The 22,983-nt window shown below is 40.6% G+C and overlaps 1 protein-coding gene across 2 annotated transcripts in view; it reads left to right on the top strand.

The window, feature by feature from the left end:
- Positions 1-8,213: 8,213 nt before the first annotated feature.
- Positions 8,214-22,983, top strand: part of PLBD1 (phospholipase B domain containing 1) — an 89,823-nt gene continuing 75,053 nt past the window's right edge. The window contains exon 1 of one of the 2 annotated variants that reach the window (XM_070371130.1): positions 8,214-8,553. In XM_070371130.1, the coding sequence (XP_070227231.1) occupies positions 8,448-8,553 (106 nt within the window). In that variant the 5' untranslated portion in view covers positions 8,214-8,447. The remainder of the gene's footprint in view (positions 8,554-22,983) is intronic. The other variant, XM_070371129.1, reaches the window with a different exon arrangement.

The following is a 22,983-nucleotide window of genomic DNA, read 5'->3' as shown; positions in this document are numbered from 1 at the left end:
GAGTGACTAACACTTTCACTTTCATTCATAGCATTATCATAGGGTTTTTCCATACATATGCACTTTATCTTTACCAGTGTCAGTGAAGTTTGGCCCCCTTGCAGTTTTTACTTGTGGAAGCCATGTTTCTTCTCTCTACTCCATGGCCCATGTGTCACCCGGCATCAGAACAATGCTCTAATGGCTCCAAGTCTCACAAACTCCCTGAAATCTGTTCCTTCTGCATGAAGCCCCTTTCTCTTCAAGCTTCGAAACCAAGTTAACAAGGCAGGCAAATTATGAAAGAGGCACCATGCTTTTCTCTCCACCCACTCATCTTTCTCCCCACCTATTCTACTTTCCCCCAGGTACTCAACACAAACCTACTTCTCCAGTTTCCTTCCTCAGTACAACTCAATTCAGGTAGATGGATACATGTGGACAAATGCATTCATCAGACATGTTCAAACATGAATCCTAGTTTTGCTTAGCCAAGACCCCACACCACTAGGTGTAATGAATAAGATTGATGATTCCTTAGAAGAACAATAAGATGTTGGGCTTCATAACTGCTAACCGATTGCCCCTGACTAATCTGTTTTTCATAGCCAGTTTAAAAAAACAAAACAAAACAAAACACATTTTTGAAGAGGAGTTGCCAGGATGTAGAAAAATCATTGCTCAATTTATTTGGCAATGAAAAGATCCATTATGGGTTTTTTTTTTTTTTTTAAGGCAACTTGACTTCTGTTAGGTAATTCTTGTTGACACAGCATTTCGATCAAATTGCTTGGTAGGGAGAGATGAGCAGAAAAGCACTTACAAGCTATCAACCACAGCAGGGACTCAATCCACACTGCACTGTGGAAAATGCAACCTGAGAAATCCACCTTGTGTCAGTGGGCAAGAAGGGGAAGAGGGAAAAAACACAGTCTTGCTAATGGAAGCCCAGAAGGGCAAGCTGCCACCTTCCTAGCAGAATTCACTGGAGAATACAGAACCCCTTTGATACCTGAATGTGGGGTCCTGAAGTTACTAAACCACGTAAAAGCTTCTCTAAATTTTTACAGTATAACTTCGCTATTTTTCTTAATTTTGACTTGTCATCCAGTCTGTTGAACTGTATCAAAGTAATTCTTTCAAAAATGATTCATGCAAGTTCTATTTTCTAAGTCCTTGAACACTGGTTACCTTAACACATGAACTAAAATTAACTCAATATAAAATTTCATGGCCACAACCTTTTCTCTCAACAAAGGCTGTAGAAGATTTTTGAATGGCGAAGTTGCTCTGCCTTTTTTTTTCTTTTCTACTACTTTGTAGGTAACATTTTCTATTTTCCCTTCACTGGAACAATCACAGTTCTTGATTTTTTTTTTTTTTCCCTCTTCTTATATACCATTCAAAACCTGTTTTCTTAATAGTTGATAGGCAGTTACCCCTAGGGAGAGACTTACCTTTATTGAGTGAAGACTTTGATAAGTTTATAAGGTAAAGTTTTAACCTCTAGGACCAGGGCCCCATAGATTGATGAGTTCAGGCTTGAGAGCTTCTGTGTTTAAGAGAAGTCATCTGCTGGTTGCTGAAAGGGCACGGGGAGGAGATGCCCGGACTTAGGTATTAGTGGCACCATGGAAAGGGAGACTCTGGAGATGTAAACCAATTAGAAAATCAATGGACAAATACTCATTAAAAACTCCCCCTTAGAAAAGAAGTTTGCTGAGAGGATTATTGTGGGAGTTCTTTGGTCATATTTATTTTACTTGTGTCCATATATGCATTTGGGCTTCCCTGGTGCCTCAAAGAACCTCCTGCCAATGCAAGAGACGTGGGTTCAATCTCTGGGCTGGGAGGATCCCCTGGAGATGGAAATGGAAACCCACTCCAGTATTCTTGCCTGGAGAATCCCATTGATAGAGGAGCCTGGAGGGCTACAGTCCATTGGGTTGCAAAAAGAGTCAGACAAGACTTAGCGACCAAACTACATGCATTTATTTTTAGCAAACCATTTGAAAGTAAGTTGCAAACATCATGACACTTGACCATAGCCTGTATTGGCTAAAAACTAGGACCTCCTTTTGCATACACAGAATGCAATTTTCATGCCCAATAAATGTTTAAATGTACAATGCCATTTCATATGTAGTCCTTATTTATTTAAAATTTTCCAAATATTCTCCCCTAAAATGTCTTTTGTAGATATCCCCCCATCATACACATATACCCACTCAAGATCCAATTAAAGCTTACACATTATTAATATTAATATTTTGGGTCGTCACGTCGCCTTAACTGCCTTTAACCTGGAAGAGTACTTCTTCATGCTTTTTCTAGAGCAATGGGTTTTTGAGGGGTGGGGAAGGGGATATCTATTAAGTAACTGACATTTTAAAAAATAATATAGGCCAGTTGTCTTGCAGAATGTCCCACAATGTGGATTTGGCAGATTCAGGAATGGCTGTATGATTTGTGATGCCCCACATGATGAAAATACAAGACTGTCTGTTCAGAAATTAGTAAGAATTTCAGGACAAGTGACAGCAGGGCGTTAAACCAAATGTGGGTCCCTTCTAAGGATGATGATGATGATGATGTGTGTGTGCGTATATATATATTTTTTTTTTGCAGGAAAGATTGCTGAAACTTTTATTTTTTATTTTGCTTAGAGCAAGTTAGAGATTGTAAGATTATAAACTGGTAACTTACTATAGTGTTCATTTATAATTTATATTTAGAACACATCTTACTATTTTTAACAAAAAATTTTTTTTTACTGTTATAAACTGGTTAGATTTAAATTATTTTTCTATAACCTGAAAGAAGATCTGGGACATTTAATACAGAAATATTTTGCATCTGTAGTCCAGATGCAATAAAAGTCACAAAACATAAAACCTACTATTGTAACCCTATATAACTGTCTGGTTCAGTGGCACTAAGTACATCCACATTGCTGTGCATCTCTCACCATCGAGGATGGGGGATATTTCACCACACAGGTCATGTGCCCGTGGAGCTGGCCCCAGCCAGATATGATCCCCATGATGTGATTTAGGCAAAGATGTAAGTGATGCTGTGCACCTCCCATCACATCATATCAGGAAAAGCACTCAGCTCAGGAAAGTTTTCCTGATTGTGTTTTGATCAGTGCTTCTGTTTGATTTTATTTGATCTTAATTTTCAGTAAGAATATCATTCTTAGGTTGGACTGTAGACTCTTTTGTGTCTCTCACCTTTACCTTCCTTTTCATTTCTATCTTTCTCCTCTATTTTTTGGAGGGCCTCATCAATTTTTCCATCAAATTCCTGACTCCATTTTCAATGGTGTCAGTTTCTGCTCTTCATTCATAGCTTTCAGTGGAAAGTCAATAATACAATGAAATTTTTTGTTTTCTATCAACCCTCTCCTATTCTATCCATCTCCCATTTCATCTCATGCCTTTTCTTCTCAACCTGTTTTTCTTTATAAATTTCCTTCTCTTGATAGAGACAGCCTATCTTCTCATATCCTATAGAAAATACTAATATTATTTTCCTAAAATTTCTTTGGGTTCCTAAAATTGATAGTTTTTAGAAATTTGAGCTTTCAGGATGATGTTCCTTTTCCCTCATATGGCAATATTTCTAAAAGACTCCATGTTGTCCTGGTTCTTTTTTCTGATTACTCATCTTTACATTGAAAGTGCTAGCAGACAATGTGTTTCTCAACAGAGAGAGTATTCAAATTTCTCTTGGCAATGCTCCCTAGTATTCCTTTCTCAGACTGCAGTTTTCTGGAAGATTGATATGCACAGTTGAGAACACAGTTCTCTGTATCCAGGGGATGTTCATCTAGTTTACTCAGCTAGACTGAAATAAGATCTTTTCCTAGTAACATTTTCCTGGGTTTTGACCCTGGGTTTCATTTACATGTTAATTTCTATCCACTTTCCAAGAATTCATTGCCTAAGACTTGTATTCTTGTTGTCTTCATTTAAAAATATCAATGGCAACTAGACCAACCAAATCTTGATCAAATACTTTTCATTTATTCACTGTTAACACACGGTTTAGGCTTAAATCCTTTTTATAATCTGAAAGGAGATCTGGGACATTTAATACAGAAATATCTTGCATCTGTAGTCAAGATTAAACAGAACTAAAAAAGGGTTGCATTTTGTTAACTGTTTTTACTTGGCCTTGGTATTTCTGTCTGTAGAAAGAAGAGAAAATACTAAGATAATTAAGAGTGGGGGAAGGAAAGTAAATTGAGAAATTGGTGGCATCTACTCCAGTACGTCGGACACCTGATGCGAAGAACTGACTCACTAGAAAAGACCATGATGCTGGGAAAGATTGCAGGCTGGAGGAGGGGGAGACAACAGAGAATGAGATGGTTGGATGGCATCACCAACTCGATGAAGATGAGTTTGAGCAATCTTTGGGAGTTGGTGATGAACAGGGAAACCTGGTGTGCTGCAGTCCATGGGGTCGCAAAGAGTCAGACACGACTATGCGACTGAACTGACTCCAGGAGATAGCCACTGAATTCAGAAAAGAAATAGAAAAAGAAAAATTATGAAAAAAGAACCCCAGGCAAAAAAATTACATCTCTTAAACAATGAAGAAAATGTGCTTGGCCTCAAGGGTGTTCAGTCTTTTTTTCAGCCTCTTTGGAAAGTAAAGATGGGGACCAAGATGCCTATCAGCTGGGTAAAAAGTTTATAGTTATCTGTAGAGAAAGATAATGATACTAAATCACCTACTCTATCCCATCTACTCTACTCTACTAAGCATCTACTCTAATCAGTATTCAACTTGTATAGCAACTTCTCTTTTAAACTCTGCTTCATTTACTTCAGTCAACCCATGCCTGATTCACGTCTCACCCTTATACTGTGGTCCTAAAGCTAAGATGTGCTAGTGGCCTTACAATTGCTGACCAATGGCAGCTCCTCTTTTATGTAACCAATTTACAAAACACCTGCAGTCTGAAAATTACAATGGATGGTAGCTTATATAAAGTCCGAGCAAGTGAGTAGAAGAGAGGATAGGGATATAGTACAGTTGTTCAGTTGCTATGTCATGGCTGACTCTTTGGGACCCCATGGACTGTAGCACACTAGACTCCCCTGTCCTTAAGTATCTCCCAGAGTTTTATCAAATTCATGTCCATTGAGTCGGTGATGCTCAGTACAGAACTGTGCTATAGGTGAGCAAAACAAGCTGCACGGGCATTAAGCTTGAGCCCAGGAATGTCCATCTTTTCTTTGGTTCTGTAGCAGTCTGAACTCAATAATCTGATCTCAAAGTACCAAATGGTAAGTTCAACTACCAAAACAACCTGCACAAAAATGAATGTAGGAAAATAATAAATAAATACAAGAAAAATTAACTACAGAAGTAAATATACATAAGGAAGTTGAATATTACCCTACACATTTAGTAAAACTTAGTAAATTTTCCAGTAGTAGATTAAATACAAAAAGCTAAGACTTGTTTCTCAAGGAAGGAGGAGACAAAAGTAATGAAAAAACCAAAGAGTAAAGCTTGTGACTTTTTGAGGTCTTGTGTAGATACAAACCATAATATTCAAAGTCATTCCAATGTCAGATGTGTGCATTTGAGAGAGAAAAATATTCAACAGTTGATTAAAAGGCACAGATTGAAATAAAGTGGTGTGAAAAATATTCAAGAACAATAAATTGGAATAAGAATACATAATAAGGTATATAGTAGATAATAAATGTTTAAAAGATAATAATGTATAAGAATGTATAATAACTCTTATACAAACATCTACAAAGTTTGAAGAGCTGATAAGAGAAAAACTCAGTGGGTTGGTGCAAGGGCCAGCACCACCCTTCCTCTAGGAGATGAGTCGCCTATTTGATGGGTGGGGCGGGATGTGGGAGCATTTGGTAATAGAAACTCCAAATAGGTCTAGAGTTACCAGAGCAGAGGAGGCTGTGTTTAAACTTCTCAGAATGTAGCTCATGAATTTGCAAGGAGTTATGTGCCTTACAATGACATGTGAATTGCAGATAAGCAGTGATAGAGGGCACTGTTTGGGGAGGCTGACTAACACCCCCCAAGTCAGAGGATCTTTGTGTCCCTACTCCACACGCCCACCCTACCTCCCCACTCTCCACCTCACCACATCCCCCACCCCCACCCACACACACACACATAGAGGGATCGGAGGGGTCTGAGAATGAGCCAGAGGATCCAGTAGAATCCAAGTCTGGATGGAGAGGTTGACCAGAGTGCCAGAGACAGCCAGCTTCCTTCCCCAAAAATGTACATTTTCTTTCCATGCTGAGAGGTGACATCTGAGCCAGAGGCTGCATTTCCCAGTCTCCTTAGCATCCAGGTATGGCAATATGTCTAGTTACTGTTGATGGAATGTGAGTGGAAGTGAATAAGAAGTAAGAGAGCTGTCCCATATTCTTGGGTGATGGTTCCTGTATCCAGTTTGACAACCACAGTGAATTCACAAGGGCTACCTAGAATATGGGCTTCCCTGGTGGCTCAGATGGTAAAGAACCTGCCTGCAATGTAGGAGACCTAGGATATGCTAAATATTCACAGGAAATAATAGTATCAGTGGAAGATACCACAATGAACTAAAGGGAACATTTGAGATATTATAAATCTTTGAGGAAAACATAGTACCATCTAGGACACTGAGTAAATTACTACTTATAAATTGTTTGATCCTAACTAATTAATAAAAGAAACTGTTAGATATTTCTTTTGCCCTGCAAGATTCTCAGGGCACTATGAACCAAGAAAGATGGGGACATCTGTCTTAGGGAATGGTGGAACCACAAAAGAAAGGATACTGGATTCTAAATTCCCACATGAAAGAAAGCCACCAACCAATAAAGAACTTCCACATTATACTGGTATATGAGTCAGGAATACATTTCAGTTGCATTAACCATTGAACTTTGGGAGTTTGTCATTACCTAACTAATATGCAGAGCATGTAGGAATCTAGATGTGAGGCCAAGAGCCTCAGATGTCAACAGTGGATTCCTTCCACTGCTGTACCACAACGAGGACCAGAAGAGATGAACTACATCTCACTGGAAGCCACCAAGCCAAAAAGATGACTCACAGAGTAGATGCCCTCTACCCAGTCAATGCATAAGCTCCCTGAAACAAAAATGAACCTTAAGTAAAGGGGCAAAGAATATGGAGGAGGTGAAGAATGCTTAGAATTTAGCCCAAATGAGATTGAGTAACAAATTTGTCATGCTAAAATTTTTGCCATCGGTGCATAAGTGTTTAAATGCTGTTAATTACACCTTTTGGAAAGAAACAGGCTTACTTGATGTGTTTAACAATTTGCATAGAGATCTGATGTAATTGTTTTATATCTTTCCTAGCAAGACAAATGTGTTTTGCCCTCTAGGGAAGGTGCCTCTTTCCCTCCCTTCCCATCTCCTCTCAACAACTACGGTAAGCTCAGAAGAAAGATGGAGAAGGCGGTGCCTTGGTCCCCAGGTGGATGCAATCATAGGTAAGCAGGGCTCTGTTACACACTGATGGCAACTTCCGGTACCTGTTTATTTATAGGGCTTTGTCGCTCCTTGCCTGCTGTAGACCGTGGTCTTAATGGTCTTTATAACACCTGTACGGGACACACAAGGTGGGCTCAACAGAGGTCTTATTGGATGAATAAAATGCCTTTTGCCTACTTCACAATGTCACCTAGGGCACCCTCTGCCACCTTCACAATGTCCCCCAAGGCACGGTGTTGCCTACTTCACAATGTCACTTTCAACAGACCCCGCACAGAAATGGGGACTTCACAGGAGTTTTCTGGGATATCACTGGTTTCAGTCCCATCTAATCTGAATCACTCGCCAGTGGTGGTTCCAACCAATGAAGTTTTGAAAAACAAACGATCCGAAGTCCTGAGCGGCAGCAAATGGATTTAGGTTAAACAGCGGGGATGGAGAGGGGCACTAAACCCTGAGTTGTAAGCACTTGGGAAGCCCTCTCCGAAAGCGCGAGGAATCGGAGCTGCGTGTAGGCAGGGGTATGCATTTCTACACTGCCCAGGACGCCCCCTCTCCGCTGCTGCAAACCAGTGGCCGGCCCTGGAGGCCAGCGGTGTGGACATGAACTGATCTGTCCCAGCCCTGGGTCGCCAGACCGCTCGACGGAGTGCGGAGAAAGCAGCAAGTAGGTCCCAGGAGTGCAGGAAGGGAACCGGCCCGGCCCGGCTCACGGGGCGCTAGAGGGTCAGAAAGGACCCGCCCTTCCCAGACGGGCCCAGCAGGGCGAAGGTTGTCCTCAAGACCACGTGAGGTTTCCTCGCCCCTAAAAAGCCCCAAACAGGCCGGGCTTATGAGAGAGGAAAGTTAAGAAGGACGCCCGAACCTCCGCGTCCGGGCGCCCCGCTGCCGGCCCTAGAACCTTTCTGCCTGCAGCTGCCTGGTCCTGCCAAGCGGAGCGGAGATCGCGGCCGCCGAGCAATGTCCCGCCACAGCCAGGATGAGCGCCTCGGGCTGCCCCAGCCGCCGGCCCGGCTACCGCTGCTCCTGCTGCTTCTGGCCGCCGCGGTGCCTCTGAGCCAGGCAGGTGAGCCGCGCGCCCAGTGTGCCGCCCCGGCCGGGGGCGCCGGGAGGGACCCTTGGAAGCCTGCGCTCTCCCCTCTGCTCGCGTGCCGCCCCGTGCGCTCCAATCCACTCAAGTTGACTTCCCGCCGGTGTCCGTCTGTTTTCTGGGTGGAAGCCAGCTTCTGCCAGGGGGAACGGCCCGGGTTGTTCCAGGCCTGCTGGCCCTCGGGGGTGGCCCCTGACGAGGACTTGGGGGTGTGTTTCTCCGAACTTAGAAAGTGCTGGCCGGAATTCTTGGCAGACAAATAGGTTCTCTCCGGCACGGCTCTTGGCTTTGCTGATTCTTGACTGATCCTAAAAGAGTCAGCCAAAGGACATCTAAATATATTTATTCTCATCACTGAGTGTGATCCAGGTTGCCACTTTTTTTTTTTTTTTTTAATTGACAATGGCTTTGGTTTAAAGTGTTGAGAAGAGCAACCTGGTATTGTTAGCTTGAAATGTGCTAGGCAGTGTACCCAAGGATTTATGTTCTTTCATATACTGCTCACTGCAGTCCTAAATGGGCTTCCCCGGTGGCATAGTGGTAAAACAGAATCCGCCTGCCAATGCAGAAAACGCAGGAGGCGTGGATTTGATCCCTGGGTGAGGAAGATCCCCTGGAGAAAGAAACCCACTCCAGTTTTCTTGCCTGGGAAATCCCATGGAAAGAGGAGCCTGGCAGGCTACAGTCCATGGGGTGGCAAAGAGTTTGACACGACTTAGCCACTAAACAACAACAATAACACGATCCTAAATAGGTTTATTATCCCTATTCTACAGATGAGAAAGTTTGAGACTGAGCAAGTTTAATGATTTGCATAAAGATACACAGCAAATGGAGGCAGAGCTGAAATGCAAAACGGCATGTACTTGGCTACTCCCCTCTTAATAAAACAGGTTTTAAACAAGGTTTTATCCCTACAGGTATTGACACTGAACTGTACCCTTTGCTTCAAAAGTAAAAGGAGTGGGTGTGTTTGTGTGTGTGTTGGGGTTGGGGGGGAGGTCTGGGTTTTGTCTGTTTCACTCCCAATGAGTAAAACTAAGATTAAGTTAAAAAAAAAAAACCAAAACCTGAAAAACTTCAAAAGTAACGTGTAAGAAACAATTTATTTAAAACGAGAGAGGATTCATTTTATTTCCTAATCCCCTTTCTATGCTGACCTTGCGCAAGACTAGGGTGGGGTTCAGCAGGGCTATCCCTTCCTAAAAGCGCCTTATGGGTTCTTGTTCTACTGTCTTCCATCAACCAGTATGTGCAGTTACCAGATTTCAAAGCCTTAGCTTTCGCAATGCGCCCACTTATCACTCTTAAATTTTTCCAGTCTCTGAAGCTGCCTCAGCTTCTGAGCTCAGAAGTGATCACTCCCCGGCTTCTGATCCGTGATTTGCTTGCACATTCTGGAGGTGGTGGTGTCGATGCCGCCTTGTGGTGGCGCACTGAAACTGCTCATTTTTGGACACACCTGGGACAGGCTGGGGAATGCCCCGGAAACGGAAATGGCGGTAGTGTCTGGAAGGATGGCAGAAACTTTTCTCCCTTTCCTGGTCTCCTTTTAGATTATTGGGATTGTTTTAAATGTTCCGGTAGATGGAATGGGCAGCCTAAAGAATGAGGTGGAGACATTGTTTTTCTGAAGATGGGGCACTGTTTATTTAGGAAAATATCACCCTGCAAGAAATTGCTTCTTAAACTGAGTCCCCGATTCTGGCCTCAGTCTATTATAGACTTCAAACATAATCACATTGCATTTATCTTTCCATACCAAAAGCCCCACGTGTGTTTTAGGATGCCTTGTAAATTTTTCTTTTCTTTTTTTTTTGCCCAGCAGCTTGTGGCCACAACCAGAGATTGAACCCAAGCCATCGACAATAAAAGCATGGAGTTCTAACCACGGGACAACCAGGGAATTACCAGTTTTTCTAGTCATATGTATAGGGAAGTCAGGTTGTCACTAGGGAAAGAGATGGGTTGGTTGCCAAGATACTCGTAAAGTGGCATGTGCCTTGGTAAAGTGAGTTTCAGATCTGGCCCTGGGTTTCTCAGGGATAGACTCTAGAAATTCATTCTTTGCAGTTCTCCAGAGCTGATCAGATACAAGGAAACTGATTTTTAACAATCTGGTTATTTGTGTAGCCTGCTCTGGGCACATTCTCACTGTAATCAAACTACCTGGGATAAAAAATATATCAGGGATTCTCAGGCTGAGGACCTGATTCATCTACCTTTCACTAGGACTGGGCATTTCAGACAGTACATAACTGCTCCTTACCAGTCACTGCTTGCCCAAAACAGCTGGTCACAGACTCCTTTTCCTCTTCCATGGCTTACCAGTACCACTTGAGACTAACTGACTGCCTGTCTAGATTAGCTAATCCCTTTAAGTGGCTATCAAGGAGTCTACAGTCCTGGGAGTTGTTCAGGCTCCTTAATTGACAGCAGACTTGTGGTTGAGGACAATCTCAATTGATCCTTTATCTCTGAGGGCTCCCTTATTTCCAGATTCCCTGTGGAAGTTGCACCATATGTTCACTCTTTCCATTGCAGGTCTTCATTCTTGGAAGTCAAATATTAGAGAGATGGGTTGAAATTCCAAGCAGAAGGCATGGGGCCAGACCGCCTGTGTTTGAAGCCTGGCTCCAATACTGACAAACTGCATTACTTTTAGCCAATTATCTAATCTCTCCATGCCTCAATTTCCTCATCTGTAAAATGGGTATTATAATAATACCTATATCGTAAGTTTGTTATGAGGAACAGTGCCTGGCACATAGTGTGAAAATCCATCAGTCATTTCCGACTCTTTGCGACCTCATGGACTATACAGTCCATGGAATTCTCCAGGCCAGAATACTGGAATGGATAACCTTTCCCTTTTCCAGGAGATCTTCCTTCCCAACCCAGGGCTCAAACCCAGGTCTCCCACATTGCAGGCAGATTCTTTACCAACTGAGCTATCAGGAAAGCTTAACTAACTAGGGCACATAGTAGGGGCTATATAATTGAGTGTCTATTATGACCAGCCATGGGAGTTGCTTTTCTCTGAAAAGGCGTCGTGGATCTCTTGATAAGAAAGTGAAAGTGAAGTCGCTCAGTTGTGTCCAACTCTTTGCGATCCCATGGACTGTAGTCTACCAGGCTTCTCTGTCCATGGGATTTTCCAGGCAAGAGTACTGGAGTGGGTTGCCATTTCCTTCTCCAGGGGATCTTCCTAACCCAGGGATTGAACCCAGGTATCCTGCATTGCAGGCAGACGCTTTACCCTCTGAGCCACTTGATATGGCAACAGAATTGCTGATGATAATTCCTGTTCAGTGAAGTAATAACTTGTTATAAAAACAGATTTTCTTAATCATGGCCTAACATTTTAGGGAGTTGGGGTGCCTACCAGTACATTAAGCAGCTCTTTCAGAAAGCACTTTCCTGGGTTATAAGTGTCTGAAGTCATCATGATTATTTTTGCCAAAGTGCAATTTTATTAACCATGGCTGCTTTAGAATTTCCCAACACTTTCCTGTTTTTCGGGGTTCCCTGGTGACTCAGCTAGTAAAGAATCCACCTGCAATGTGGGAGACCTGAATTTGATCCCTGAGTTGGGAAGACCCCCTGGAGAAGGGAACAGGTACAGTATTCTGGCCTGGAGAATTCCATGGATTGTACAGTCCCTGGGATCACAAAGAGTCGGACATGACTGAGTGACTTTCACTTCACTTCACCTCACTTCCTGTTTTTCTGTACCAGTTTTTTTTTTTTTAATGTGGTAATGTATTATCTTTTTTAAAAACACACACACACTTTTTATTTTACATTGGAATATAGCCCACTAACAATGTAATAGTTTCAGGTGCACAGCAGAGCAACTGGGCCATACATACACATGTATCCATTCTCCCCCAAACTCCCTTCCTGTCCAGGCTGCTTCATAACATTGAACAGAGTTCCCTGTGTTATACAATAGATCCTTGTTAGTTATACGCTTTAAATACAGCTGTGTATATATGTCAATCCCCAAACTCCCTCATTATCCCTTCCCTTCACTCTTTGCCCTGGTAACCATAAGTTTGTTCTCTAAGTCTGTGACTTTGTTTCTATTTTGTAAATAAGTTCATTTATATCATTTCTTTTTAGACTTCCCATATAAGCTATATCGTATGATATTTCTCTTTCTCCCTGTCTGACTTACTTCACTCAGTATGATAATCTCTAGATCCATCCATGTTGCTGCACGTGACATTATTTCATTCTTTTAAATGGCTGAGTAATATTACATTGTATATATGTACCACAGTTTGTTTATCTGTTCCTTTGTCAATGGACATTTAGGTTGCTTCCATGTCTTGACTATTGTAAGCAGTGCTGTAATGAACATTGGGGTGCATATATCCTTTCTAATCATGTTTTCCTCCAGATATATGCCCAGGAGTGGGATTGCAGGGTCATATAGTAGCCCTATTTTTAGTTTTTAAAGAAACCTCCATACTGTTCTCCATAGTGGTTGTATGAATTTACATTCCCACCAACAGTGCAGGAGGATTCCCTTCTCTCCACACCTTCCCTAGCATTTATTGTTTGTGGATTTTTTGATGATAGCTATTTTGGCTTGTGTGAGGTGATATCTCATTGTAGTTTTGATTTGCGTTCCTCTTATATGGCTGGATGGCATCACCAACTCGATGGACATGAGTTTGGGTGAACTCTGGGAGTTGGTGATGGACAGGGAGGCCTGGCGTGCTGTGATTCATGGGGTTGCAAAGAGTCGGACACGACTGAGTGACTGAACTGAACTGTACTCTCTTAGTCCTATATTAATTCAATCACATCCCAGTTGTTGAACTGGATCAGGCAAAGGCTGAGAAGTCAGTCCTGTGCTAATTAGAGCATCATGAGTGACAGCTGTGTGACCACAGAGGCCTCCACACCTGCCACGTTGACTAGGAAGGATGCAGGGTGCAAACATAAAAGCATCTCATTTTTATCTCCCCCAGTCCCATCAAGCTTCTTCAGTGGAGCCAGAAACTTTCTTGTCTCTTGGAAGAAATCTAGAGCAAGTTTCGATTTTTCTTGTCACTCTGTTCATAATAGCAATGCCTTACTCCCTGTAATGGTGAAAATCTCCAAACTCATGAAGAAAAAAATCTCTTTCCTTAACTGCTCATTTTTGACCTAGCTGTCAGCGTGGACAAGTGACAATGCCACCTACCTCTTAGTCTTCCTAATGCAGCTCCTCCTTCTCACTAGGCTGCACTGGCTCCTCCAAGCTGCAGGAGCTGAGGGGAGGACGGGAGGTGAGGGCAGCTGGCCCCACCCAGGCGGTCTGGATGCTCTTTGGGACTAAGAGCATCAGAAGGGCTTTGCTGGCCCACAGTCACTGATTTTGAACTTCCACATGCTACCCCCATCACATGGGTAAGTGCAAGTCTTGGGCTGTCATGTCAGACTCCTTTCGCCCCTGGAATTTCAGGAGTCCACCTGCAACTCCTTTTGTCCATCTAAGCAGAAGTCAGGGAGAAGGATATGAAGCAATATTCTCTGATTTGTTTTTCTTTTTTAGGAATGACTGAAACTTTGTCCTAGTAGTTTGGTTACACTTGCTGACTCTTTGGGGGCGTAAAAACAGCAAGGTATCATTGCAAATACAGTAAGAAAGCAGTAATGAATTTGTGGGCATCTGAATATACCAGCTCCCCATCTAGTCAAGGCTATGGTTTTTCCAGTGGTCATGTATGGATGTGAGAGTTGGACTGTGAAGAAAGCTGAGCACCGAAGAATTGATGCTTTTGAACTGTGGTGTTGGAGAAGACTCTTGAGAGTCCCTTGGACTGCAAGGAGATCCAACCAATCCATTCTAAAGGAGATCAGTCCTGGGTGTTCTTTGGAAGGACTGATGCTAAAGCTGAAACTCCAATACTTTGGCCACCTAATGAGAAGAGTTGACTCATTGGAAAAGACTCTGATGCTGGGAGGGATTGAGGCCAGGAGGAGAAGGGGGCGGCAGAGGATGAGATGGCTGCATGGCATCACCGACTTGATGGATGTGAGTTTGAGTGACCTCCAGGAGTTGGTGATAGACAGGGAGGCCTGGTGTGCTGCGATTCATGGGGTCACAAAGAGTTGGACACAACTGAACTAAACTGAACTGAACTGAATACTTAGCAATGTTGAACGTCTTTTCATGTGCCTCTTGGCCATCTGTACGTCATCTTTGGAGAAATGTTTATTTAGGTCCTCTGCCCATTTTTTGATTGGGTTGTTTGTTTTTGATGGTATTAAGTTACATTAGCTGTTTATAAACTTTGGAGACTAATCCCTTGTTGGTCACATAATTTGCAAATATTTTCCCCAATCTTTGGGCTGTCTTTGGTTTTGTTTATGGTTTCTTTTGCTATGCATAAGCTTTTGAGTTTAATTAGTTCCTATTTGTTTTTGTTTTTATTTCCACTACTCTGGGAGGTGAATCAAAAAAGATATTGCTGTCGTTTATGTCAGAGAGTGTTCTGCCTATGTTTTCTTCTAGGAGCTGTGGAGTGTCTTTAATCCATTTTGAGTTTATTTTTGTGTATGGTATTAAGAATGATCTAATTTCTTTCTTATTTTTTTTTACATGTAGCTGTCCAGTTTTCCCAGCATCATTTATTGAAGAGACTATCTTCCCACCATTGTATAGTCTGGCCTCCTTTGTCATAGATTAATTGAGCACAGGTGCATGGGTTTATTTCTGGGCACTCTGTCCTGTTCCATTGATCTATATATCTGTTTTTCTGCCAGTACCATACTGTTTTGATGACTATAGTTTTCCAGTATAATCTGGAATCAGAGAGCCTGGTCCCTCCAGCTCTGTTTTTCTTTCTTAAGATTGTTTTGATGATTTGGTATCTTTGTGTCTTTATACAAATTTAAAATTTTTTTGTTCTAGTTTTATGAAAAATGTCATTGGCAATTTGATAAGGATTGCATTTGATCTGTAGATTGCCTTGGGTAATATAATTATTTGGACAATAGTGATTCTTCCAATCCAAGAACATAATATATTTTTTCATCTGTGTCATCTTTGATTTCTTTCATCAGTGTCTTATAGTATTCCCTGTACAGGTCCTTTGCACCCTGGGTAGATTTATTCCTAGGTGTTTTATTTTTTTAAACAATGATAATGGCAATGTTTCCTTAATTTCTCTTTCTGATGTTTCACTTTTAGTGCATAGAAATGCAAGAGATTTCTCTGTATTAATTTTGTATCCTGCAACTTTACTGAATTCATTGATGAGCTCTAGTAGTTTTCTGGTAGTATCTTTAGGGTTTTTTATGTATAGTATCATGGCAGTTTCACTCCCCCACCCCCCCAACTTGGATTCCTTTTATTTTCTTCTCTGATTGCTGTGGCTTAGACTTCCAAAGCTATGTTGAATATAAGTGGCAAAAGTGAACATCCTTGCTTGTTCCTGATCTTAGAGGAAATGTTTTCAGCTTTTCACCATTGACTATGATGTTATCTGTAAGGCTGTCTTATACGGCCTGTATTCTGTTGAGGTATGTTTTCTTTATGGAGAAGGAAATGGCAATCCACTCCAATATTATTGCCCAGAAAATTCCATGAACAGAGGAGCCTGGAGGGCTACAGTCCACGGAGTTGCAAAGAGTCAGCCTTGACTGAGTGACTGAGCATGTGTTTCCTTTATGCCCACTTTCTGGAGAGTTTTTAAAAATCATAAACTGGTGCTGAATTTTATCAGAAGCTTTTTCTGCTTTTATTGAAATGATCATATGGTTTTTATTCTTTAGTTTGTTGGTGTGGTTTATCACACTGCTTGATTTGTGAATATTGAAAAATCCTTGCATCCCTGGGATGAATCCCACTTAATCATGGTATTTGAGCCTTTTAATGTATTGTTGGATTAGAATTGATAGTATTTTGTTGAGGATTTCTGTGTCTGTGTTCATCAGTGGTATTGGCCTGTAATTTTCTTATCTGTGTGGTATCTTTGTCTGATTTTGGTATCAGAGTGATGGTGGCCTCATAGAATGATTTTGAGAGTTTTCCTTCCTCTGCCATTTTTTCAGAACAGTTTCAGAAGAATAGGTGTTAGCTTTTCTCTAAATGTTTGATAGAAGTCACCTGTGTCCCAGACTTTTGTTTGTTGGGAGTTTTAAAATCACAGTTTTCAGTTTCAGTGCATATGATTGGGCTATTCATATTTTTTATTTCTTCCTGGTTCAGTCTGCATCTTTTTAAGAATCTGTCCATTTCTTCCAGGTTGTCCATTTTATTGTCATACAGTTGCTTGTAGTAGTCTCTTATGATATTTTGTATTTCTGTGGTGTCAGTTGTAACATTTTTTGCATTTCTGATTTTACTGATTTGAGTCCTCTCTCAATCTGGCTAAGACTTTATCAGTTTTATCTTTTCAAAGAACCAGCTTTTAGTTTTGTTGATCTTTGCTGTTGTCTTCTTTGTCTCTATTTCACTGATTTCTGCTCTGATCTTGTTTTCTTTTCTTCTATTAACTTTAGGTTTTGTTTGTTCTACTTTCTCTCATTGCTTTAAGTGTGAGGTTAGGTTGTTTATTTGAGATTGTTCTTGTTTCCTGAGGTAAGACTGTATTGCTATAAATTTTCCTCTTAGAACTACTTTTGCTACATCCTATAGGTTTTGGATCATTGTGCTTTCATTTTCATTTGTCTCTAGGTATTTTTTGATTTCCCCTTTGATTTCTTCAGTGATCCATTGTTTGTTGAGTAACATATTGTTTAACTTCTATGTGTTTGTGTTTTATTGTTTTTTTTTTTCTTGTACTTTATTTCTAATCTCAAAGTGTTGTAGTTGGAAAACATGCTTGATATGATCTCAGTTTTCTTAAATTTACACTCACTTTGTGGCCAAACATGTGGTCAGTCCTGGAGAATATTGCATGTGCACTTGAGAAACATGTATTCGTCTGCTTTTGGATGGAACGCTCTATAAATATAAATGAAGTCCATCTAGTCTAATGTGTTATTTAAGGCCTGTGTTTCCTTATTGGTTTTCTGACTGGATGATTGACGAAAGTGGGATGTTATAGTCCCCCACTATTATCGTGTTACTGTCAATTTTTCACTTTATGGCTGTTATGATTTGTCTTATGAATTGAGGTGCTTCTTCGTTGGGTACATATATATTTGCAATTGTTATATCTTCTTCTAGGATTGATCCCTTGATCATTATGTAGTGTCCTTCTTTGTCTCTTAGAAGTCTTTAAAGTCTGTTTTGTCTGATAGGAGTATGATTACTCCAACTTTCTTTTGATTTCCATTTGCATGGAATATCTTCTTTCATCCCCTCACTTTTAGTCTGTATGTGTCCCTAGGTCTCAGGTGGGTCTCTTATAGACAGCATATGTACAGGTCTTGTTTTTGAAGTCATTCAAACAGTCTCTGCCTTTTGGTTGGCACGTTTCATCCATTTGCATTTAAGGTAATTATCAGTATGTGTGTTCCTATTGCCATTTTCTTAATTATTTGGGGTTTGTTTTTGCAGGTGTTTTTTCTTCCTTTCCTCTTTTATTTTCTTCTCTTGTGGTTTGATGGTCATCTTTAGTGTTATGTTGGGTTGCTTTTTCTTTTTTGTGGGTATATCTATTGTAGTTTTTAGGTTTGCTGCTTCTATGAGGTTTTGATATAGCAGTCTATAGTTGCACAGTTTGTTCTAAGTTGCTAGTCTCTTTCCTACCTAGAGGAGTTCCTGTTGTATTTGTTGTAGAGCTTTTCTGATGATGTTGAATTCTTGACTCTTGCTTGTTTGAAAAGCTTTTGGCTTCTCCCTCAAATCTGAATGATATACTTGCAGGGTAGAGTATTCTTGGTTGTAGTTTCTTCCCTTTCATCGCTTTATATACGGTGTGCCACTCCCTTCTGGCTTGCGGAGTTTCTGCCTAGAAGTCAGCTCATAACCTTATGGAAGTACCCGTGTATTTTTTGGTCATTTTCCCCTTGTTGATTTTCATATTTTTTCATTGTCTTTAATTTTTGTCAATTTGATTACCATGTGTCTTGCTGTGCTCTTCTTTGGGTTTATCCTGCCTGGGACACTCTGCACTTCCCAAACTTGGTTGAGGGGGTTTCCTTTCCCATGTTCAAGAAGTTTTCAGCTATCGTCTCCTCAAATATTTTATTAGATCCTTTCTCTATTTCTTATCATTTTTGAACCCCTATAATGCAAATGTTGGTGTGTTTAATATGTCCCAGAGGTCTCTTAGGTTGTCTTTATTTCATTCTTTATTTTGTTCAGTGGCAGTGATTCCCGCCATTCTGCCTTCTAGGCCACTATTCCTTCTTCTGCCTCATTTATTCTGCTTGATTCCCTCTAGTATCTATTTAATTTCAGTAGATTAAATTAAATCTACTGATTTAAAAAATCTGTTTGTTCTTTAGTTCTTCCAGGTCTATATTAAACATTTCTTGCACCTTCTCAATCCTTGCCTAAATCATTTATCCAAGATCCTGGATCATCTTCACTATCATTATTCTAAATTCTTTTTCTGCCTATCTCTACTTCATTTAGTTGCTTTTCTGGGGTTTTATTTTGTTCCTTCATCTGAGACATAATCCTCCACATTTTCATTTTCTCTAACTTTCTGTGATAGTGGTTTTTATTCAACAGGTTGCAGGGTTGCAGTTCTTGCTTCTGCTGTCTACCTTCTAGTAGATGGAGTATCTAAGAGTTTTGTGCAAGTTTCCTGATGGGAGGGACTGGTGGTAAGTAGAGCTGGGTCTTGCTCTTGTGGACAAGTCTGTGCTCAGTTAAACTTTACCCCACTTGCCTGCTGATGGGTATGGCTGTGTTCCTTCCCTCTTGGTTGTTTGGTCTGAATCAGCCCGACACTGGAGCCTACAGGCTGGTGTGGATAATGGTGACCTCATGGAGGCCTCATGCCAATGAGTACTTCTGAGAACTGCTGCTACCAGTGTCCTTGTCTCCATGGTGAACCATAGCTGGCCCCCTCTTCTGCAAAGACCCTCCAGCTCTAGCAGGTAAGGTCTGCTTCAGTCTCCTATGTGGTCACTGCTCCCTTCCCCTGGGTTCTACTGTGTACCAGATTTTGTGTGTGCCCTCCAAGAGTGGACTCTGTTTTCCCCAATCCTGTGGAAGTCCTGCAATCAAATCCCACTGGCCTTCAAAGTCAGGTTCTCTGGGGATTCCTTCTCCTGTTGCCAGACCCCCACATTGGGAAGCCTGACATGGGGCTCAGAACCTTCACTCCAGTGGGAGAAATTCTGTGTTATAATTTATCTCCAGTTCATGAGTAGCCCACCTGGTGATTATGTGATTTTATTTTATCATGATTGCACCCCTCCTACTATCTCACTGCAGCTTCTCCTTTGTCTCTGGATATGTGGGACAGCTTTTTTGGTTGGTTCTAGCATCTTCCTGTCAATGATGGTTCAGCAGTTTGTTGTGATTCCAGTGCTCTCTCAAGGAGTGAGTGCACATCCTTCTACTCTGCCATCTTGAAGCAATTCAAGGGCTATACCAGTTTATCAGAATATATACAAGATAATTCCCAGAAATGGGAAAAAGCCTCAACTAAAGTGATACATAGGGAAGGAAAGGAAGTAGATAAAAGCGTGAGGACTTGGTAAATGGCCAGAAGGAACAACATCAATTTCCTTTTTAGGGTAAGAGCATTGGGGTGCATGTATCATTTCCAAGCATGTTTTCCTCCAGATATATGCCCATGAGTGGGATTGCAGGGTAGTATGGTAGACCTATTTTTAAAGAAACCTCCATACTGTTCTCCATAGTGGCTATATCAATTTACATTCCCACCAACAATACAGGAGAGTTCCTTCTCTCCACACCTTCCCTAGCATTTATTGTTTGTGGATTTTTTTTGATGATAACCATTTTGACTGATGTGAGGTGTTATCTCATTGTAGTTTTGATTTGCATTTCTCTAATACTTAGCAATGTTGAGTTGAGAATACCCAGATCAAATCGGGTAGATGTTTCTTGCCTTCATCACGGTAAGAACTAAAGGAAAAGGTGTTTATCTGAGGGTTGGGAATAGGGTGACTTTAGTTTGAGATGTGTGGAGTTTGGGATATTTTGAGAAAATTTAGGGAGGTTCTCTCATAAAGACTAACATACAAATATTTTGACTGAACATTTATTATAGACTCTGACAGGGCAAATATAAGCATGGCATCACATTTATTGATTAGACCTTAGCTAAAAACATTTTTTTAATAGATAACTTCAGAAGAATTTCTTGGAGAAGTATTAATACTTATTAATCTTTATTATTAAATTTTGTTTCCTGGTCCTGAAACTTATAGAAAAGATCAAAACCTTTCTCCAGAAGAAAATTGAAAAGACCCTCCTCCTTCAGTCCTGAAATTGGGGTATGTGTATGTTAGCTGCTCGGCTCTGTCTGATTCTTTGTGATCCCATGGACTAGCCTACCATGCTCCTCAGTCCATGAGATTCTCCAGGAAGAATACTGGAGTGGGTTGCCATTCCCTTATCCAGGGGATCTTCCCAACCCGTGGATCAAACCCAGGTCTCCTGCATTTAGGCAGATTCTTTACCATCTGAGCAACCAGGGAAGCCTCAAAATTGGGATAGAAAATTTTAAATAACTATTTCTTGGTGATTTACTTTCCATAATATTTGAAGTTTTTATCCGTGAACTTCATCTTGGGTCTTGGTTCTGACACACAAAATAGAAACTTTAGTTTTCACACTTATTTAGACATTATTTTCACTTGTGTCACCTGTTATGTTTTGTTGGATTCCAAATTACAATGCATTAACTATTGAAATAGCAAAAAAGGTAGTAGCAGCAATAATGTAGTGAATCTCAAGGAATTAATTTTGTTTAACTTTTAAAAATTGTTTAAGAATACATTTGTTTTACCTTTTTAAAAAAAAATAGAGAAGGTTCCAGTTGCTTCTACAACTTAGGTCTCACAATTTTTTGATAACTTATCTTTAAGATGTGACTAGAAAATGTATTAATAATGTTATTATGTAGGTTTCTTATACTACAATGAAACAGGAATTTACTTAATGTGGTTAAAAAAATGAAACTAATAGAGGTAGTGAAATTATGAGGAAACTTGAGTCTAACACTTGCAACTCCATGTCTGTATAGACAGCAGATATGTTATAATCTTCTTGGGAAAAATTGTGAAAGTCTCTTGATTGAGAGAGACAGGCTTGCTCTGAAGTTTGTCCTGCAGCCTTGCAAACACAGCTACAGTTCTAATATAAAGTAGTGTCAAGTTACTCAAACCAGACCTAAGATATCAAAATTCTAATTTACAGTGAGAAATCAAGAATTAATATACTGCAGATGTGATGTGAATCTGTCTCCAATGGTAACCTTCCAGCCAGTGTAAAAGCTGAGGATTTGAGTGGCCATAGGATAAAACATTATATTAAGCCCAAGGGAGTCAATACAATGAGATACATGATGCCACCCCTCATTCTTAAGAAATTTATAGTCAAATTTACTGCAACAAATACACACAAATTCATATAACTAAAGAGAGATCTAGATGAGCAGTGAGCTTAGTGCTGAATCAGAATGGGGCAAAGTTGACTTTCTGTTGATAAGACTTTTTTTTTTTTTTTTTACAAGTTGATATTTTTATTTTTTTTAATTTTATTTTATTTTTAAACTTTACATAATTGTATTAGTTTTGCCAAATATCAAAATGAATCTATCACAGGTATACATGTGCTTGACAAGAACTCTGAGTTAAGCCAGCAGTGAAGAACCAGGTACACTTCTAGGAGGTGAAGGAAAGAGATCATTCCAGAGCCAAGCAAACCTGCAGCATTTTTATGTACTAGTATTTTGTTTCCTTGAAGATTTTTTCTTTTAAACTAATCCGTTTCAACCTGCTTTGTGTATTAGACACATTATTCAACCCACCTCATATTCTGCCTTTTATTCTAGCTTCAATCAGGTAAGCTGAGGCACTTCACCTCAGCCAAACTGCAAGAGCCCCCACTTTCTACCTCAGAGCTCCTCTGAAATCATAGCTGTTTAGTACTGGAGCATGTGCATAACTGGGAATGGTCAAAGGCCACTTTTGACCTATGCAGGATGTGAGTAGGTGGATAAATGCTCCCTCTTTCCATCCCTGGGGTGTGGTCTTCAGAGGCTTATTTTGCACACCTCTTTGGACCATCTTAAATGCACCCTGCTGCTTTCCCTCCCTCTGTGTTTCACTCTCCTAGCCCCCTACTCCTGTTCTCTGGAGCACTTTGCCAAATGATTCTCTTTTCATCCAGAATCTCAGGCTCTGATTTCTGGAGAGAGTGAGAGCTAAAATACCAACTTATGATTTTGTTGCCTGGAGATTGATTATTCATTAGTTAGTTACTTTCTTAGTGATTCTGATGAAGAGATAAAGCAAATCTAAAAACCA

Source organism: Bos mutus, chromosome 5, assembly GCF_027580195.1.
Source record: "Bos mutus isolate GX-2022 chromosome 5, NWIPB_WYAK_1.1, whole genome shotgun sequence".
NCBI classification, from domain to species: Eukaryota; Metazoa; Chordata; class Mammalia; order Artiodactyla; family Bovidae; genus Bos; species Bos mutus.
This window is presented reverse-complemented; position numbering and strand designations above follow the sequence as displayed.